The sequence below is a fragment of the Chenopodium album genome, chromosome 12 (assembly GCF_948465745.1).
Source record: "Chenopodium album chromosome 12, dcCheAlbu1.1, whole genome shotgun sequence".
Lineage (NCBI taxonomy): Eukaryota > Viridiplantae > Streptophyta > Magnoliopsida > Caryophyllales > Amaranthaceae > Chenopodium > Chenopodium album.
The window spans coordinates 19,450,279-19,467,617 of record NC_137845.1 but is presented as its reverse complement, the minus strand read 5'-3'; the positions used below and the strand labels follow the sequence as shown (position 1 = coordinate 19,467,617).

The following is a 17,339-nucleotide window of genomic DNA, read 5'->3' as shown; positions in this document are numbered from 1 at the left end:
AAGCATTCTTCGGCGTACGAATGTCCCAGTCATCCATCATCCAAGACCCGTCGGAATAAACTTGATGATTTAATTATAAAAAAAAAACGATTGAAGGTGGTCGTGGGGACCAATTTGGTTTGAAGGACGTGGGGATCGATGTGGTGGGCTCGGGATTCACGGTGTACTAATTTGAGGGGACCGTTATTATATAAAATGTCCACGAAGGGAACAAAGTGCTTTTTAAATAGTACAACTTGCATAAAGGACATCCTTGTCCATTCAAGTAAAAATGGGAGCGTTACTATGTAAAATGGGAGCGACGAATAGCAATCCACATAACTAATTATACAACGTATGAGTTGGTTTTTGCAAGGCACATGTGGTTAGCATGACTTTACTTCGTTCCTAACAATCTGTTTTTACTACCTTACCTCCCTTACCCCTCATAAGTCATAATGCCCTGTTTGGTACTTAACCGGTAGCTAATTGATAAATTTGATAGTATTAATTGACTTGATTATTATTGCACAAAAGTAATAGGTAAATAGCTTTTATTTATTAATAATTCTAGTATATATATGTAATAGCTAAAAAGCTAAATAATTAATAAACTAATTTTAAAAGACTCATACTTTAAGCTTTTGAGCTCAAAATGCTCTTTCAATAAGTTGTTTACTAAACATTAAGATTAACTTTTTCACTTGGTCTAACATTTAATAAGGCTCAAGAAGTTATAAACTTTTTACAACCTTACATCTACTCCTTTTTAGAGGAAGTCCTAATCAATACTCCCTTTTGTCCCTAATTTATTGCACTATTGGCTTTTCCACGGTCACAAAATACATGTTTAACTCTCAATACATTTAATCTAAGTACAAATTACAAAAAGTTTTATTGTGACAAATATGGTAAAACTAATATAACAAGATCGCAAATAACGATATTTTTTATTTTATATATTAATAGAAATCCATGGTCAAGGTTGATAGACTTTGAATCCTAAATAGGTTTTTTTAATATCATATATCTCTTTTTTAGTTAATCTCACTTTTATTTTTTCAAAGTTTTTTTTTTAATTATTTAACCATCCTCACTTTCATCATATTTATTACAAGTACTTTCCACTATTTCTCCTAAAACTCTAAGTATGAAAATATGAAGCTAGTTAAAAAAATATGGAGGGAAAATATATTAACTTGAAAAGAATAGAGGAAGTTTATGAAAATACAAGTTAATATCCTATATTAACATAACTTGTTAATATCAAGGGTTATTTGGTACATTCTTAAGCAAACACCCCCTCTCTCTCCTCTATCACCACTGAACCACCCCCGGCACCACCACTAACACCATCATCCGACCATAGTACAACCACTAGCACGACCATTCGACCATCGTGCAACCTTTAATCGTCCACTATCACCACCAATCGACCACTTCCACCACCAATCGACCACTACCACCATCAATCGCCCACTACCACCACCATTAGTACTACTAGATCACTGTCACACCTTCACGAGCACCACCCTTTCCTTAAGGGGTTAGTATGGGCCCACTTTACTTATGTCCTACTAGGGTGTCTTTTGTTTGGTCGGCTGGCTGGTTGAGACTCACGATGGTGGTCGGATGATCGACAAGGCCATGGGAGGGGAGGGGAGGGGAGGAGAGAGAAGGAATAGTGGCCATGGAAGGGGAGGAGAGACAAAATTGAGTGGCCGTGGAAGGGGTAAGACATGGGAGTTGGGGAGAGAGAAATACTATTATTTACAAAAATACAACTATATTAACAAACAATGTTAATATAGGATATTAATGGGGACAGCCTTGTAGAAAATATCAATTTGATAAACTCAAAATGACTTGTTATACGCCGCAGTTTTGTATTGTATATTTCAATGAAGTCAAATTAATGATATTACCCAAGTTTTTGTCACATGAAAAGACCGTTGATATTAACGTAAACCAAACGACATTGGATAAGCAGAAAAAATAAACAAAGTACGAGTAGAGTTGTGGGAAAGACAACCAACGAAATCTAGAAAGAAAAGGTGGCAAAATCATGGTATTATAGAGCACTTAGGAATATAACTACCATAAGTAAACTAACTCGTATCTTGTACGGCAATTAGTTACTTGAGACATAATCAATCAAAATATTAGGTGGTGGTTTAATATATGCTTATCCCGCATTTATTGCTAATCCTGTTTAATTATTATCTTTCAAATCATTGTATTTACCACTGCGAAACGTTCGGGCTCCAGCTGTTGGACTTTCATCCCAGAGGTATGGAGTGCTGTAGTAGCTCAACTAGAGGAAAAAATTATGATATCAAAGTGGAGAATTTCAATGTTCAAAGGTGAAATTTAAGGGAAAGTTTCACTGTAACACGCCTGCACAATGCTCAATTCATAGATACCATGGATAAAGTACAAACTCTGTCGAAAAGATAACCCTGATACACTTTCGGACTAACTTAAATGGTAGACAGCAACTATGTTTGAATATATTGTTTACAGCATACAGCCGATGTCTTACAAGAGGAAAGCCCAAGTGTCTTACCACTTGAGCTGCCGTGGATGCATCGTGCAGTGTTTACAGTCATTAATAGATCACGTTCAAGCAAGCAAATTGAACTTAAGTAGAAATATGCATGTCAATTTGGAATACTAGGTTATACTGATAACAGTCTACAAAAGGATAAACTGTCTTAAGTTGATGTTCACATATTGACATTCTAACCCACAGGAAAAACTGCTTCTAGCCTATAACATGCATCATCAGGGTGTTCAAAGATTCAATAATCGTACTTGAGAATTGACCACTTGAAATCATCTGGTGTGAAGTTGTTCAAATCGATAAGCTTTCAAGCGGCGGTTCCTTAATGTCAACATTGTTTTTCTTTTTGATAAAATTATGTCAACATTGTTAGAAAGTTTAGTCATCAACAAAAGAAAACGAAATGTTGCACAGTGCTATCCTATCAATTGCATGTCAATTCATAGTTGTTGAAGAAACTGACGCGCTAAACCAGAAAATTGGCTCTGTCCCATGGTATTTAAAGAAAATGAACTAGGAATTTCACAAACCAAAAAGCTAAATGTCTAATCTCAATTAAGAAAAACTACAAAAAAAATAGACAAATATTTATTTTAAAAAACTGTATTATTAAAATATTACTAGAGTATACATTTGCTAAAGCACGGGATATATTAATCGTATACATCAATGTTTTTATACTACGGTATAATTAATTTATTTTGCACATATGATTATGAGAGTTATTTATTGAATTTGATTAATGGAAGTTATAGAATGCAAAGATATTATAGGAAGCTATAATGGAAATTGATAGTTTTTGTTGTTTTGTTTTGTTTTTTTTTTTTTTTAACAGAAGTTGAGGATTAAGAGTTTTGAGTGTTGTGGTTAAAAGTTGGAAAAATGACCCTACAATTATACAATAGATGCACGCATTTTATCTGAATCTGAAGATTAGACATATAGCATTACCCCCCCCCCCCCCCCCCCCCTCCCACAGATTAACATTGTTCTCAAATCTAATCATGCAAATAATTTTTACCTTTGGCTAGAATTTTAGCAAAATTATCAAAGATCCACCAACTCATGTCTAGATGCAGAGAATTTCTGTTCACAAAGTTGGAAATACTCACAGAAAGTGTTATCACGTGTAGTTTGAACCTCAATCAAACACTTATGCTGCGACTTCTGATATGCTCATATCACATCTCATCTGTAAGAAAAAACGAAGACAAAATTCTAATCATCTTACCTGAAATGTACTTTTCTCTCTTCAAGTCTTCATTGTATATCTCCAGCATATTTAATCCACAAAGCAAATAGCAAACACAGGCCTAGATGGTCACCATCAAATAATCAACAGAATTACAGGGATTGAGTAGCTGAGAACAGTTGCTATACAAGAGAATACTTATTAAAGATAGTACCTGAATTTGTCGGTCTGGAAGGATTAATACATGCTTTCCTGCGCCTAGCTTGGAGCTGTGGATAGCCAAAGCACATGAAAATATGTGATCCAACTTATATGGACAATTTAGACGGACAAGCACCCCAACATCCAACATGAGAGAACCATAAACAGCTTGAAAAAACGCTGACCAAGCAAAACCAACCAGTAATGAAAAGAATTTTACTTCTTGGGGATGGGAAGGGGTGGGGGCAGATAAAAATCAGTAACCATTCTCGAGACCAGGGTAAAAAATAATGAAGAAATGACCCTTTTTTTTTTCCCTTTTGCAGACATATACAGAGTCATAGCTGCAGGAGTTGTTCAAGGAAGAATCAATAAATTAAGAATCAAACATCCAAATGAATTTCATGATACATAAAGTACAAGTAAATTGGTCGTCTTGGCACCAACAGCTACAAGGTTCTGAGATTTACACCCCAATGGACTTTCAATTAGGGTGTAGTGCAAGCTGGAACCAGATTTCCCCATACCACCCACATCTCTTGCCTGAATGGAGACTACTTCGTGGACGACAGTTCTCGAATGCGTGATATACCACCAATTTAATATTGATTGTTCTGTTTGTTATCTCGTTTTAGCTGAACCTTCAACTTCTTACCACCTAACTGAAAGCCATTCATCATACTAATTGCAGATTGAGCAGCTGCTTGTGAGTCATAACTGACAAACCCTGTTGAAAGCAAATAATAAGATTCAAGCATTCTGACAATGTTAGTTGCATACGTTAAAAAAGAGACGCCGTACCAAAACATTTGCTGAGGCCAGTAGCTTTATCAACAAAAACCTTAGCACTCAAGACCCTTCCAAATGGCTGAAAAGCATTTGCCAATTCTTGATCACCAAATTCTTGAGGGATGTGGTATATAAACAAATTAGCACCAGGTGGTCCTATTTTTAAGGAAAAATAAAAATAGTTAATCAAAAGTGACCAAATATACAACACATAAAAGATTGTTAATTACAGTATTACAGTAAGATTATCCAAATATAAGAAATAACAATGGTAGTCTCAGAATCTGGTGTAATATTAAATCCATTTCTTCTTTTGTTTCAAAAATCAATGCTGAATCTGGTTTCACCTTAAATTATAGTACGACGAATTGGTATACCAAAATTCTTGTAAATCACGAACTAGATTTCAAAGCGATACATAAAACCATAAAAGGTTTGCAACAGGGAATTATGAAAACAAAAGCAAAGGAGAAGCTGTAACAACCTTCAACCTGACTTCCAGAACTTGAACCTGCACCAGGAGACGTTCCCGAGGGACTGTTTGCAACACTAGATGGCATGGATCCAGGAGAATTGTTAACAGGTCTGTGATTCACCATCCCTCCAGGATATGCCACAGGATACTGAAGATTCGGAACTGCAGGATAACCAGACCCAACATAACTTCTCGGTGCTACCCCGGGAGAAAGATCAGGTCTTACACCACGTAAAGCATTTCCTTGATTTACCGGAGGAACCATGTTGTGGAATTGATTTTGCATCGGGGGCAAGCGATATGGCATAAGTCCGTACCCACCAGGAGCCTAAATCATGGACAGACAACGTACAGACAAAAGCATTTAAGTGAGTAAGCATCAAAATAAAACGAGCAACAGAAGAAATACAATGATGCTTCAACTGAATATGAAAAATATAACAAAATATGTTGACTCCACAAACAAAATTTAGAGTGGGAGGGGACTAAAATATGAAAATTAAACTTGGCCAGACAACAAACCTGATAACCATATCCATTATATGGGGGACCATAACCCATTGGCATGGCTCCAAATAATGAAGAGTGCTGTGATGGATCGATATTTGCCACATTTGACACTCTTGACTGGGCCTTCTGAGTCCTTCGAGCTTGCCTTTCTTTCTCAGTATCAGCCCATTTGACAACTAAGGGAACATTTGAGCCCTGGAGAAAAAAAAAAAAAAACAAAAAAAAACACAGTTACCCTCAGATGAAAAAATGACAACCAGAAAGTTGACCTCAGACGAAAAAATGACAGATCCAAATGATGCATTCATATCTCAAAACTGTCTTCAAAATGAGTCAATGCCAAAAACTTCTCACCAAGTTAATATAGAGAACATACAAAAATACCCGGCTCTTCTCAAATCAATACAGTGATGCGCTTTTCTCCTATAAAACTCCGTACCCTATTTATAAAACTTAAACAATCTTATAATCCAACTAAACGATGTAAACTACCATAACACTTCCAAAGTAATGAGGAAAGTATAAAGTTGGAGATTAAGTAAATTCTTCCTACTAAAACTCTTAAGCATAACATAACGTAATTAAACTGAACTTCCTGATTCACTACTATGCAAAAGGCACTCCTAATTATATTTGGAGTTTTCAATCTTCATATCATACACTGCCAACGATCTTGCTGAATTTACTTGACCACTTCTGTTTAAAATTTTTAGCTACATCTAAATGATTTCGCCGTGCAAGCACCCACATAATGGACTCCTGCAATGTGGCTAGTACTTGGGTTGATTCCAACACCTTTCAGATATTAATGCAAGAAAGTAAACTCTAGTGCAAAGTAAAAGGAATTTTTGTGTAGGCCAATATAAAGAGCAAATCAAAATACCCGCTCATAATGGCATTGTTGTTTATCGATAATTAATAAAACAAAATTCAAATGACATCTATCTTCTCTCCATTAATATTAAAGTCAACTTCACATTAGCAAATATCGAAAAAAAGCCAAAGCTCAACTACTGCAGCATGAAGATCAATACAGATAAGAACAAAAGATTGACAATGTAATACAGATAAAGGTGTCAAAACGGGTTTCTTCGGGTTGGGATAAATTTGGCCAAATTTGACGAAGAAAAATTTGGCCAAATTTGACGAAGAATTATTTGGTTTGATTCAAGTTGGTTGGGTTTGGGTTATTAAAAAATAGTTTATCATTTATAAACAATCAATACTAGTCATAAACTTTTGGGTCACCTGGGTAAATTTTGGCTTGGATTAAAATAGTCATGCAATTTTAGATATAGTTAGGATTTGTGTTAGGTCATTTTCGCCATGTCAATAAGGACATCTAACTATCCATGTGGTGGAGTGCCATCACTCAGGCACAAGATGCACATATGCACAACAATGCACAAAGGCATGATCCGCTAGTGATTGATGGATGTATCTCTATCAACCTGAGACAAGAAATGACTTCTCAACAATCCTCTCATGACAGCAATTAGAAACTCCTCCACTCTCCTTGTTTTTACTCAACCCATGATTCCACACAAACTCTTGTGCTCTTATCCTTAAATAACATTTCCTACTGGAAAAACCCTAAACAAGAGGATGTCTTATATCTATAATACATAAGAGTCTACAGTTTGGACAGCACATTACAAGAAAGTTTATGCCAGGTGGAGTGGAAGTCGCTAGGGTCTGATTAAATACCCATAGAAGTTTGGAGGTGCCTAGGTGAATAAGACATCTTATGCTCAACCACACACTCAATGATAAACTATAATCTGGGAAGATGCCGTTTATGCCAATCTCAGCAAGTCAGCATGATAGTACCTAACTATCTATATACAAGATAAAGGGGAACAATTATAATTGCAGCAACCATAGGGTATAGGCACTATAGAGTTACTCAAGTAGATGAAATAATGTGAAAAAATGTTGAAAAGATAATGAAAAGTGCTACTCATAATTCAGGCGGCCAGGCTCTTTCATGCTGGGCCGATCTGCATTGTAAGCAACACCAGATACTCCTGATAGAATATTGTAGTGATAGATCAATGGATATACATATGACTTTGTTTGACTGAGCAGATCGAGACATGCTGTGAAGGACTGAAAGTGCTTTGAGGCTAAAGGAATCTTTATCACATACATACAGACTAATCAATAGTAATCTGGCCACTATAAGCCTATGACTACTCTTTATGGAGCAAGAAACTATATTATCCAATTGAAAACACCCATATCCAAAAGCTAATGGTGGATTTCAGCTGCAATGAAGATACTTCAGTGGATGAGTAATCAATCCTAACCATACGAAAAGAGTAACAACCACAAAATGAAGCAAAAAGAAATAGGTAGAGATAGCTTATATTGATGAAAAGGGAAAAGGAAAAAAAAACTTGGATGGCTATGTATAACAGAAGGTGTCCAGATGTCAAAGTAAGACAATGTGAGATTATCCTCGTAGTGGATTAATATAAGAAGAGGGCCAAAGAAGATTAAGGCATGGTGGTAAGGCAAGACATGAACAATTAGAGTTCGAAGAATATACAGCTCCCAAAAAAAAAAAAAAAAAAAAATAAAAAAAAAACAGGTTAGGTATCATAAAGATGATAGTAAAAAACAGGTCTTTCTTCCTATAAATGCTTGCACAGCATGTTGACCTGATGTTTGAAGTATCTAGTATACACTTTTAAGTACATTTATTTCCTTTATTTATCTAACCGTTCACTATTTATTTACTGAATCATCCATTTTGCCCATTTTAGTGTCCTTTCTCCTCTTTACATACAAAGGTGGATGGTGGTGTTTTACTTGTCAAAAAAATATGGTGGTGTTGTAAACTTGTAATAAGCCTATTACAGTTGGTGTTTCTATTCTTATTGAATATATATATATATATATATATATATATATATATATATATATATATATATATATATATATATATATATATGTTGTGTTCTAAATTTTTTAATCATATGTTCTAGATGTTAAATCACATGTTCTAAATTATTACTCGTATAATCCAAACTTTTACTCATGTGTTCTGAATTTTAAATCAGGTATTCTTAATTTTTTAATCACATATTCTAAATCTTAAATCAGATGTTAGAAATATTATTCATACTCCCTCATTGTGGTGTGCCCGTAGGCCCCGTACCCCGTTATTTTAGGCAAAAGAGTAAAGTAATACATAAGTTTATGGTTGAGGATAAAAAATTTGGATAAGTAAGAGAGAAATATAAATGGGGGACCACTATATCACGGATCATGTCCCACACCAACCATGGGCATCATTTGGGTCACTAGCTAACAAGGCATATCGTGAGTAGGGGGCTTGCCCTTCCCAAGGGCACACTTCCCCTTAATAGAGCTTTATTTAGTTATAGCCTTAAAATACTAGTGAACACCCAATTGATATTAACACAATAATGGGCCATTTAGGGGCCCAAATGAAGTCCAAATGAGCCCAAATTTGAGGGTCAACCGTATTTTGGGCCAAGGAGGACAATGGAAGTGTGGGGAAAACTAGGCACGAGGGTGCCAAGTGAGTGTTAGAGCATACTAGCACGGGAGTTAGCTTATGTGTTCAATTTTCTACGACACCAAGTCTTAAGGTACTAAGGGAAAGTGCTTGGTTCAACCAAGGGGCTTTGCTTAGCACTAATGTGCTAGCAAATTCATTTGATTAGTATTAACGGAGGAAGCCTTTAGCACGTGACAACTAGGTATAATGTGAGAAGTAGAGATATTATAAAATGATAGTGGGGTTAAAAGAAGAGAGAAATAAATATATGATGTGAGTGAGGTTTTTAAATTTGGAAATGTGACACATACAAAAAATTAAATAAAAAAATTATTAAAAAATCGAGGGAGTATGATCTAAATTTTTAAATTTTACTCACGTTCTAGATCTAAAATCATATTTCTAAATTATTAATCGGGTAGATGTTCTAAATTTTTTACTCAACCATCCAAATGAAATGAGATTCAAGACTCTAATAGTGTGTATCACAATAAAGAGAATAAGGTTAGATGGTGTGTCTTGCCCCAAAGTCGTAAGATTAAACACAAAACATTTGACTACAAAAAATAACAATACATTGTAAAACGAAAGTAAAGTTAAGATGAAGTTGCTAATTATGATTTGAACTGTGTACAACCATAATTATTGTTCAGTTACACAGAACACGGTATTAATGAGAAAAAAGTACGCCATTTCACAAGAAGAATGTAAAAAAACAAGACTGTGAAAAGAATTAGTTCTGTATATAATTGCAAGTACAGTTTCTTTAGAAAATTAATTTCTCAACAAGTACAAGGTATAAAACACGTGATAACAATATAACTTTTAGAAAAAGACAAACCTCCATTTTATGCTTTCCATTTATAGCATCCATGGCTGCAAGAGCCTGCTCCTTAGTCTCATACTTCAGAAATGCACATCCTATCACAAATGACATAACTACTTTAAAATCCTTACAGTTGAATTATGCACAAGCAAACCTCTAGTTTTTGCACGAATAGCATCAAAAGATAATGATAGGCATAGAGGAAAGAAACAATGTGTGTAATATATGTGAAAAATCAAGTAAAAAATATGGAAACCTTTGCTTGTTTGCTGAGATCCCCTTAAAATTTGCAACTCTTTTATCGTCCCGTATTGAGAAAATAAAGCAGAAACCTCGACTTCTGAGACATTTTTTGGAAGCATGCCAACAAAAAGTTTATGCTCTGATAAAAGAAAGGTTTGGAAAAAAATGTCAACAAAGAATTTAAGTTTGAGCCTTGGCCATAAAGAGAAACGGACATTAGAGTCTTGCAAAGCATAACAGACCTAGTCTCTCGAGTTCGCCATCTGCATATTTCACTTGCAAGGGACTAGATGCCTGAAGACAAGAACCGGAATTTTAGATTTGAAAATACACAAAGTACTTGCAAAACTATGGCCAAAAATAATTCCGAAAGAAGACAAAAAAACAAAATGAATACTGCAATATTACAATCTACACACATGGATTCTAGATTCTTTCATGCATATTCAGCACTTTAAACCAAATTTGATGCAACCTTCGGAAGAAAAGCGTGCAAATGACATCATCATGAATTTAGGTAACATTATATTCTAGTCATAAAGGCTTTTCATTTGGATTCCTAATGAGATCCATGTTTTAATGCTGGCTAGTAAGAAAGATACAACAAAATTATATATGACTGAAAAATTTCCACAACCAAGATAAATACCAACAATCTTAACTGCCAAGATAAAGGCTTTTCATTTGGATTTCTAATGAGATCCATATTTTAATGCTGGCTAGTGAAGTATATGTTGCACTCTCATCAAACAGTCCGTGGTTTACTCAGATGATCCTTAAAAAGCTCAATTATTCCAGGAAAATAATAAACATAAGATATCAAGGTACCATAGTTTTTCATCCTCTATTGGAACGGAAATAACATATATGTTTATGACGAGACATATACTCTATGTATCTAGAAGCTTCTACCCAGACTAGACGCAGCATAAGCGAAAACGCAAACAACAATCAAAATAATTTGAAGAAATCAAGGTGCAAAACTCAAAGATAACCAAATACGACATTTTTACCTAGAAAATCTTTCTTTTAACCATAAAAGGAAAAAACCACCAATGTCATTATTCCTTCAATGAATATTACTAACACTTGCTTTAAACTTGGTTATAATGTATTAGAGCCCATCACATGTCAAGAACTCTAATCTAGATTCATAAGGGTGTAATTAGAGCCGTCAAAAGCTGACCCGACCCGAACCCGATTATTAACCGACCCATCTGAACCCGAAAAAATGGCGACCCAAACCCGACCTGAAAACAACCCTAAACCCGAGTTGACCCGAGTATGTAAGACCCGAACCCGAACATGAACCGACCTAGAGATGACTCGACCCGAATGTAACCCGTAAATTATTGACTTGAATTGAACCCGACTTAAACCGAAATTGACCCAAACCCATTTTAACCCGTCAAAATCCGAATTTAACCCGACTTGTTACTAACCCAACCTGAATTCAACCCAACCCGTTCCTAACTCGACCCGAATTTAACCCACATGTTATAAACTCGACCCGAAATCAACCCGACTTGTTATTGACCCGACCCAAATTCAACCCGACTTGTTATTGACCCGACCCGAATTTTACCCGACCCAAAAATTCAACCCGATGTGTCACTAACCCGACTCGAAATCAACACAACTTGTTATTGACCCGACCTAAATTCAACCCAAATTGTTCCTGACCCGATTTCAAATCACCTTAAATTCAATTTAGACCACCTTATTATTGTTGATCAAAGCATTTTGTCTAGGGAGACCAAGTCGGTCCGGGCCAGCAAAAGAAAGGAGCATCATCCCCAAATTTAAGAGCTAAATATAGTATATATTTGTTGTATGGTCTAAAAAGATAATTATCTTCCTAAATTATAGACTATAGTTCCCATATGTTGCCATATATATTATAGTCAAAGGAAATAATTAGCTTGATAAAAATGATAATTATCTATTTATATTTAGTTGAACCCGAATATGACCCGACCTGATTGTAACCCGCAAATTATTGACTTGAACATAACCCGATTTGAACCCGAGAATGACCCGACTTGGAAATGACCCAACCTGATTATAACCCGTAAATTATTGACTTGAACCGAACCCGACTTGGACCCGAGAATGACCCGACTTGAATATGACCCGACCTGATTATAACCCGCAAATTATTGACTTGAATCGAACCCAACTCAAACCCGAGAATGACCCGACTTGATTCTAACCCGCAAATTATTGACTTGAATCGAACCCGACTCAAACCCGAGAATTACCCTAACCCGTTTTAACTCGTGAAAACCCGAATTAAACCCGACCTATTGTTCACCCGACCCAAATGTAACCCAACCTAAACCCGACCCAAGCCCGATAAGATGTATGACCCGACTCAAGCATGACCCAACCCGAACCCGACCCGCATAGGTTACGGCATTAACCCGAATTGACCCGACCCGAGTTGACCCGACCCACTCTTACCCGACCCAAATCCGACCTGTTTACCCGAATTGACAGCTCTAGGTGTAATAATCTTCCACTGTGTTTTGTTAGAGTAATCAATGAACAAAGCTCCTCAATCATATAGATGCCAGAATCCAGAATTTCCTCCAATGTAAATAATTTTATAAACTCCATCATAGATCTAGAATATTAAGGATTAAGAAGTTTACATAAGATGATAGGAAACCAATATTTTCTTCCAAATAACAATTCTTTAGGAAAATAAAACTAGGCCCTAATCTAACAAGGAAACAATCGTAACATCACAAACAATAACATCTATACCCAATGTTTCATGATGTTCGCAACTACCGAATCTTTTCTCTCCATAAAGTCTGTGACTTTCCTCTTACACTCCTGACTAGCAACAGGTCAGGTCTTGCTTTGTCTACATTGTTTCACCGTCACTTGAATCGTGATCCAAACCCAACTTTTTTACCAGGCTTGCTCTGTGTGGGACTTGTAACAAGACAATTCAGACATTTATTTGTAGTGCTTTACCTCCTCTCTCTTTCCCATCATAAAATAGAAGAAACCTTACTCTTAAAAGTTACAACATACACTAGCTAGCTTTTAAAAACAAAGTTGCTCAAACACAATCATGAAACAACACCCTATATCTTACTTGAAATGACAAAAAAAAAGAGGTCTCACACTTCCAGAAAGCACAAAAGAAGGGAGCAGGATACAACAATTATATCGACTTGAATCTTAACTTGAATCTTATCCCTTTCCCGCACAAGTTCCATCGAGATGAAGTAAGGTATAGCCTATAAGTTGATAAGTAATCTTTCCAAAGACAATTTTTCTAGAAGAATCTACTGATTTGTCATAAAAGTAGACTAACCCCCATCATAATGAACAGTTCCTTCAAGACCTACATTTTTATTGACAATATCAATTACAATGGGTCCAAACATCCTCCTCTTAGTAGCAATGGTTGCCAACAACATCCTCTCCCTTTTTCTTCCTCTCTAAACCACCTTATTTCATAATTAAAGCTGTCTCTCGACAATTCCTCAGCCAACTCCATGCCATATTTGCCACCATTAACCACCTCATGGACCTCCACCCACTGTTTGACACTTTGACCAAAAAATAAAAACCCTCACATCTTATTAGAGATTTCATATCTTGTTGGTTATTATCATATCAGATACAATTTTGTAAACTCTTTGATACAATCTTTGGTAATCATTAATGTATAATTTTTAGCTTATGTAAATCTTATAGTGTATCAAAGAGATTATACAAGGTTCAATTTTCTTGTAACATTATATATTGTTTTACCGTCTCACTGATATAATTAAGCTTTCCAACTTATTCTATTCTCAACATTTTCTGACTAGAAGTTGAATATCACTCGATTCTTGTGACTATTTTATCCCTAAAAACTGTCAAGAACTTATCTATTCTGCATTCCCCTAATACCAAACTACAGTATCAAGTTTTACTGATCCATGCCTCTTTCTTCCAAACCTTGTAAAAAGCACGCGAAGATGAAGTAAGAACCTCATTCACTATCAACACTGTATTAAGTAGAAAACCATCCTCAAGTTCAAAAGTTGTTCACTTGACAGTGAGCATCCAAATCAGATCTCTTCAAAAGCTTGACTATTAAATAACCAACAAAAGACCAAAAATCACTTGGTCGCTATCACACTTCTCGATACCCATTCATAAGCAAATCAAACCAAACCCATCAATTATGCAGTTGAAACCAATGTAACGCCCACGAATCCAGCTCAAATAAACACTCTTTCTCACCTCCCAAACCAACAAACACTACATTGTGAACAGCAAAAACAACACGACTCAATTCGACCCGGATTCAAACATGCACACATCAATCAATCAAAATCCAAACACATTACTTGAAAATTTACACAATGTACCCAAAGTCAACTAACAGAAAAAAAATTCAACAAAACTCAACAAAATACCAAAAATCAAACTAGATCACATACACAAACCAAAAATCAAAAAGATCAACTCGAAACTTACTCCAGGAAGCGTCTTCTTATTATGACAACCATTAACCGCTTTATCAGCTTCTTCTCTAGACGGACAAATCACAAAACAACACCCTAAAAAACCACAAAAAAAAAAACACTAAAATCAACACAAAAACACTGAATTTAAACACAAAAACACTCAAATCTAAACTCAGATCAACCAAAATCAACTCGCATTGTTCAAATTCCTCGATCAAATCACCGATAAATTCAAAAAAATTCCAAAAAAATCAAAAATTAAAACTACAACAAAATAAGCATAGAAATTAAACCTCTAGAAGCTTTAGTAGCTTTATCTTTGATAATGTTGACCTCGTCAACGAGTGCAAACTCATTGAACATAGCAAGAAGTTGAGGTTCAGTCATATGCTTTGGTACTTGACCTACGAACAACTTCACGCTTTCTTCGCTGTGCTTGCGCACACCAGATTTTTGCTCCTCCGTCGCCGCCATTAACGCCTTCTACCTCGAGCTCCAAGCTTTTTTTTCTCTCTCCTTAATTTTTCTGAATTTCTCTCTCCTCTGTAATAATATTAATAATTTTAAATAATTATAATATTTTTTAAAAATAATAAATAGCAACTGTATTACACTTTGTTTGGGTCGTCTGAAAAAAATGGCGTCTTTCTAGATTGCAAAGTTGGATCTTCGCTAATATATTAAATATTATTATATTGCTTTATATTTTTTAATTGACGAGAAATTTTAAATTAAATAATTAGAATTCCTGAAATTACGAAATTATCCTTGTGTTTTATTTGGATTTGGATGGACAGATCTGAGACAGAAGGGTAGTGGTTGGAGAGGAAATGACGAAATTACCCTTCCTCGTGTTTAGGGGTTTTTATTTATATTTTGTTTTTTGTTTTTTTGAATTAATTTAATTTTTGGATAATTGGTTGACAGGTTGGATTTAAAAGTGGGGTCCACATGTAATTTTGGTTGGAAACTTTGTCATTGTAAAAAAAAAAAAAAAATTAAAAATCATATAAGATGTGATCGATCTTTAAGATTGTCCAATCCCAAAGCTTTGTTTTTTCGGCTGATTGAAAAGTTAGTTTTAACTCAAAATCAACTACTATATGCATTTTGCATGCTCTGATTTATATATACTTCCTTTTCAATTGAAAGAATTATTTACTACTTATTTATATTATGATATTATGATATGTTTATGTTAGATTTAATTCTTTTCAAGAAAAAGTCTTTGTAGCATTTGTGCTGTGATAGAAGTGATTGTTACTATATTTGCGGATTATAAAGTTATTACTTATGGAGAATTTTCTTTATTTATCATATGATTTGGAGAAAATATACATGATTCCTTTATTTTTGTTTTTCTTAATATCTACTTGGTACTATTTATATGATCAATTTTTAAAACTTTGAGCATCTTTTGTAATCTACGTAAGAAAGAACATTACCTTGTGAAATTTCATATATCATATCATGTCATATCATATCATTTATCACTATCACTAATAAATAAAGTTATGACACGTATGATACTACGTAAGCGATTTTTAGATAGAGTTTTTGATATAAAATTGTTGTATAGAATTTTAGGAAAATTTGCAAATTGTAATCATTTAAAGTTCGTATTTTGCAAATTGCAGCCATTTAAAAAAAATTGCAAATTGCAGCCCAAAAGTTCGTATAAATTGTAAATTGCAGCCCGATTCAACTTTTTCATCGGTTTACATGTCGAAAAATCTTCGGTTAAGGTTTTAGGGGTCATTTTATTCCTTAAGAACCCGAATTGAGCTCGGAATTAGCAAAAAAATAACGTAAGTGTCTCATTTTTACGGTTTCTCACAAATCGATACATTTTTGTTACGCAAAACGAGGCACTTGCGTTATTTTTTTTGCTAATTCCGAGCTCAAATCAGACTCCTAAGGGCTAAAATGGCCCCTATAACCTTAATCGAAGATTTTTCGACTTGTAAACCGATGAAAAAGTTGAATCGGGCTGCAATTTACAATTTATGCGAACTTTTGGGCTGCAATTTGCAAATTTTTTTTAAATGGCTGCAATTTGCAAAATACGAACTTTAAATGGCTGCAATTTGCAAATTTTCCAGAATTTTATTATCAATCAAATTATAATATTTATACATACAAAATTAATCATAACTTTTAATAAATGTCCACTAACTCAAGCCTATTTCCATAATCAAATTCGTTTTAAAAAGTTCTTTAAAATAAGATCCATTTATAATCTATTTAATCACAAATTTATACGTAGCTGCCCTCTAACTCAAGCTTATTTCCATAATCAAATTTGTTTTAAAAAGTTCGTTTTGTATGCGGCTACCAACTATTACAAGAGTTACTTCGTTAGTGCTATATGGGTTACTTGGTCAGTGTTATAGTGGTTACTCAATCAGTGTTATAGATAGGGGTTACTTAGTTAATGTTAGAGTTACTTAGTTAGTATTACAAGAGTTACTCGATCTTTATAGGGGTTACTTTATCCGGCCGGATGGTGTGGCTAGCCGCATACAAAATCATTGTTATTTAATTTATTTTACAA

General features: G+C 34.8%; 1 protein-coding gene across 1 annotated transcript; it reads right to left on the bottom strand.

Moving 5' to 3' along the window:
• Positions 1-4,220: 4,220 nt before the first annotated feature.
• Positions 4,221-15,424, bottom strand: LOC145572200 (RNA-binding protein BRN1-like). Its single transcript, XM_081631204.1, has 9 exons — positions 15,079-15,424; positions 14,796-14,878; positions 10,550-10,601; positions 10,321-10,446; positions 10,080-10,159; positions 5,722-5,904; positions 5,209-5,527; positions 4,737-4,880; positions 4,221-4,662 (listed from the first exon to the last, which is right to left on the bottom strand). Exons 1-9 carry the CDS (start codon positions 15,257-15,259, stop codon positions 4,535-4,537), a joined length of 1,296 nt encoding a protein of 431 aa, XP_081487330.1. The 5' UTR covers positions 15,260-15,424; the 3' UTR covers positions 4,221-4,534.
• Positions 15,425-17,339: the final 1,915 nt, after the last annotated feature.

Coding starts and splice junctions, on each gene's coding strand:
- LOC145572200 (XM_081631204.1), bottom strand. CDS start 15,259: ATGGCGGCGACGGAGGAGCAAAAATCTGGTGTGCGCAAGCACAGCGAA. Junction 4,881..5,208: donor TTCTGGAAGTCAGGTTGAAG/GTTGTTACAGCT, acceptor CCTTAAAAATAG/GACCACCTGGTGCTAATTTG. Junction 4,663..4,736: donor TGGCCTCAGCAAATGTTTTG/GTACGGCGTCTC, acceptor TGCTTTCAACAG/GGTTTGTCAGTTATGACTCA.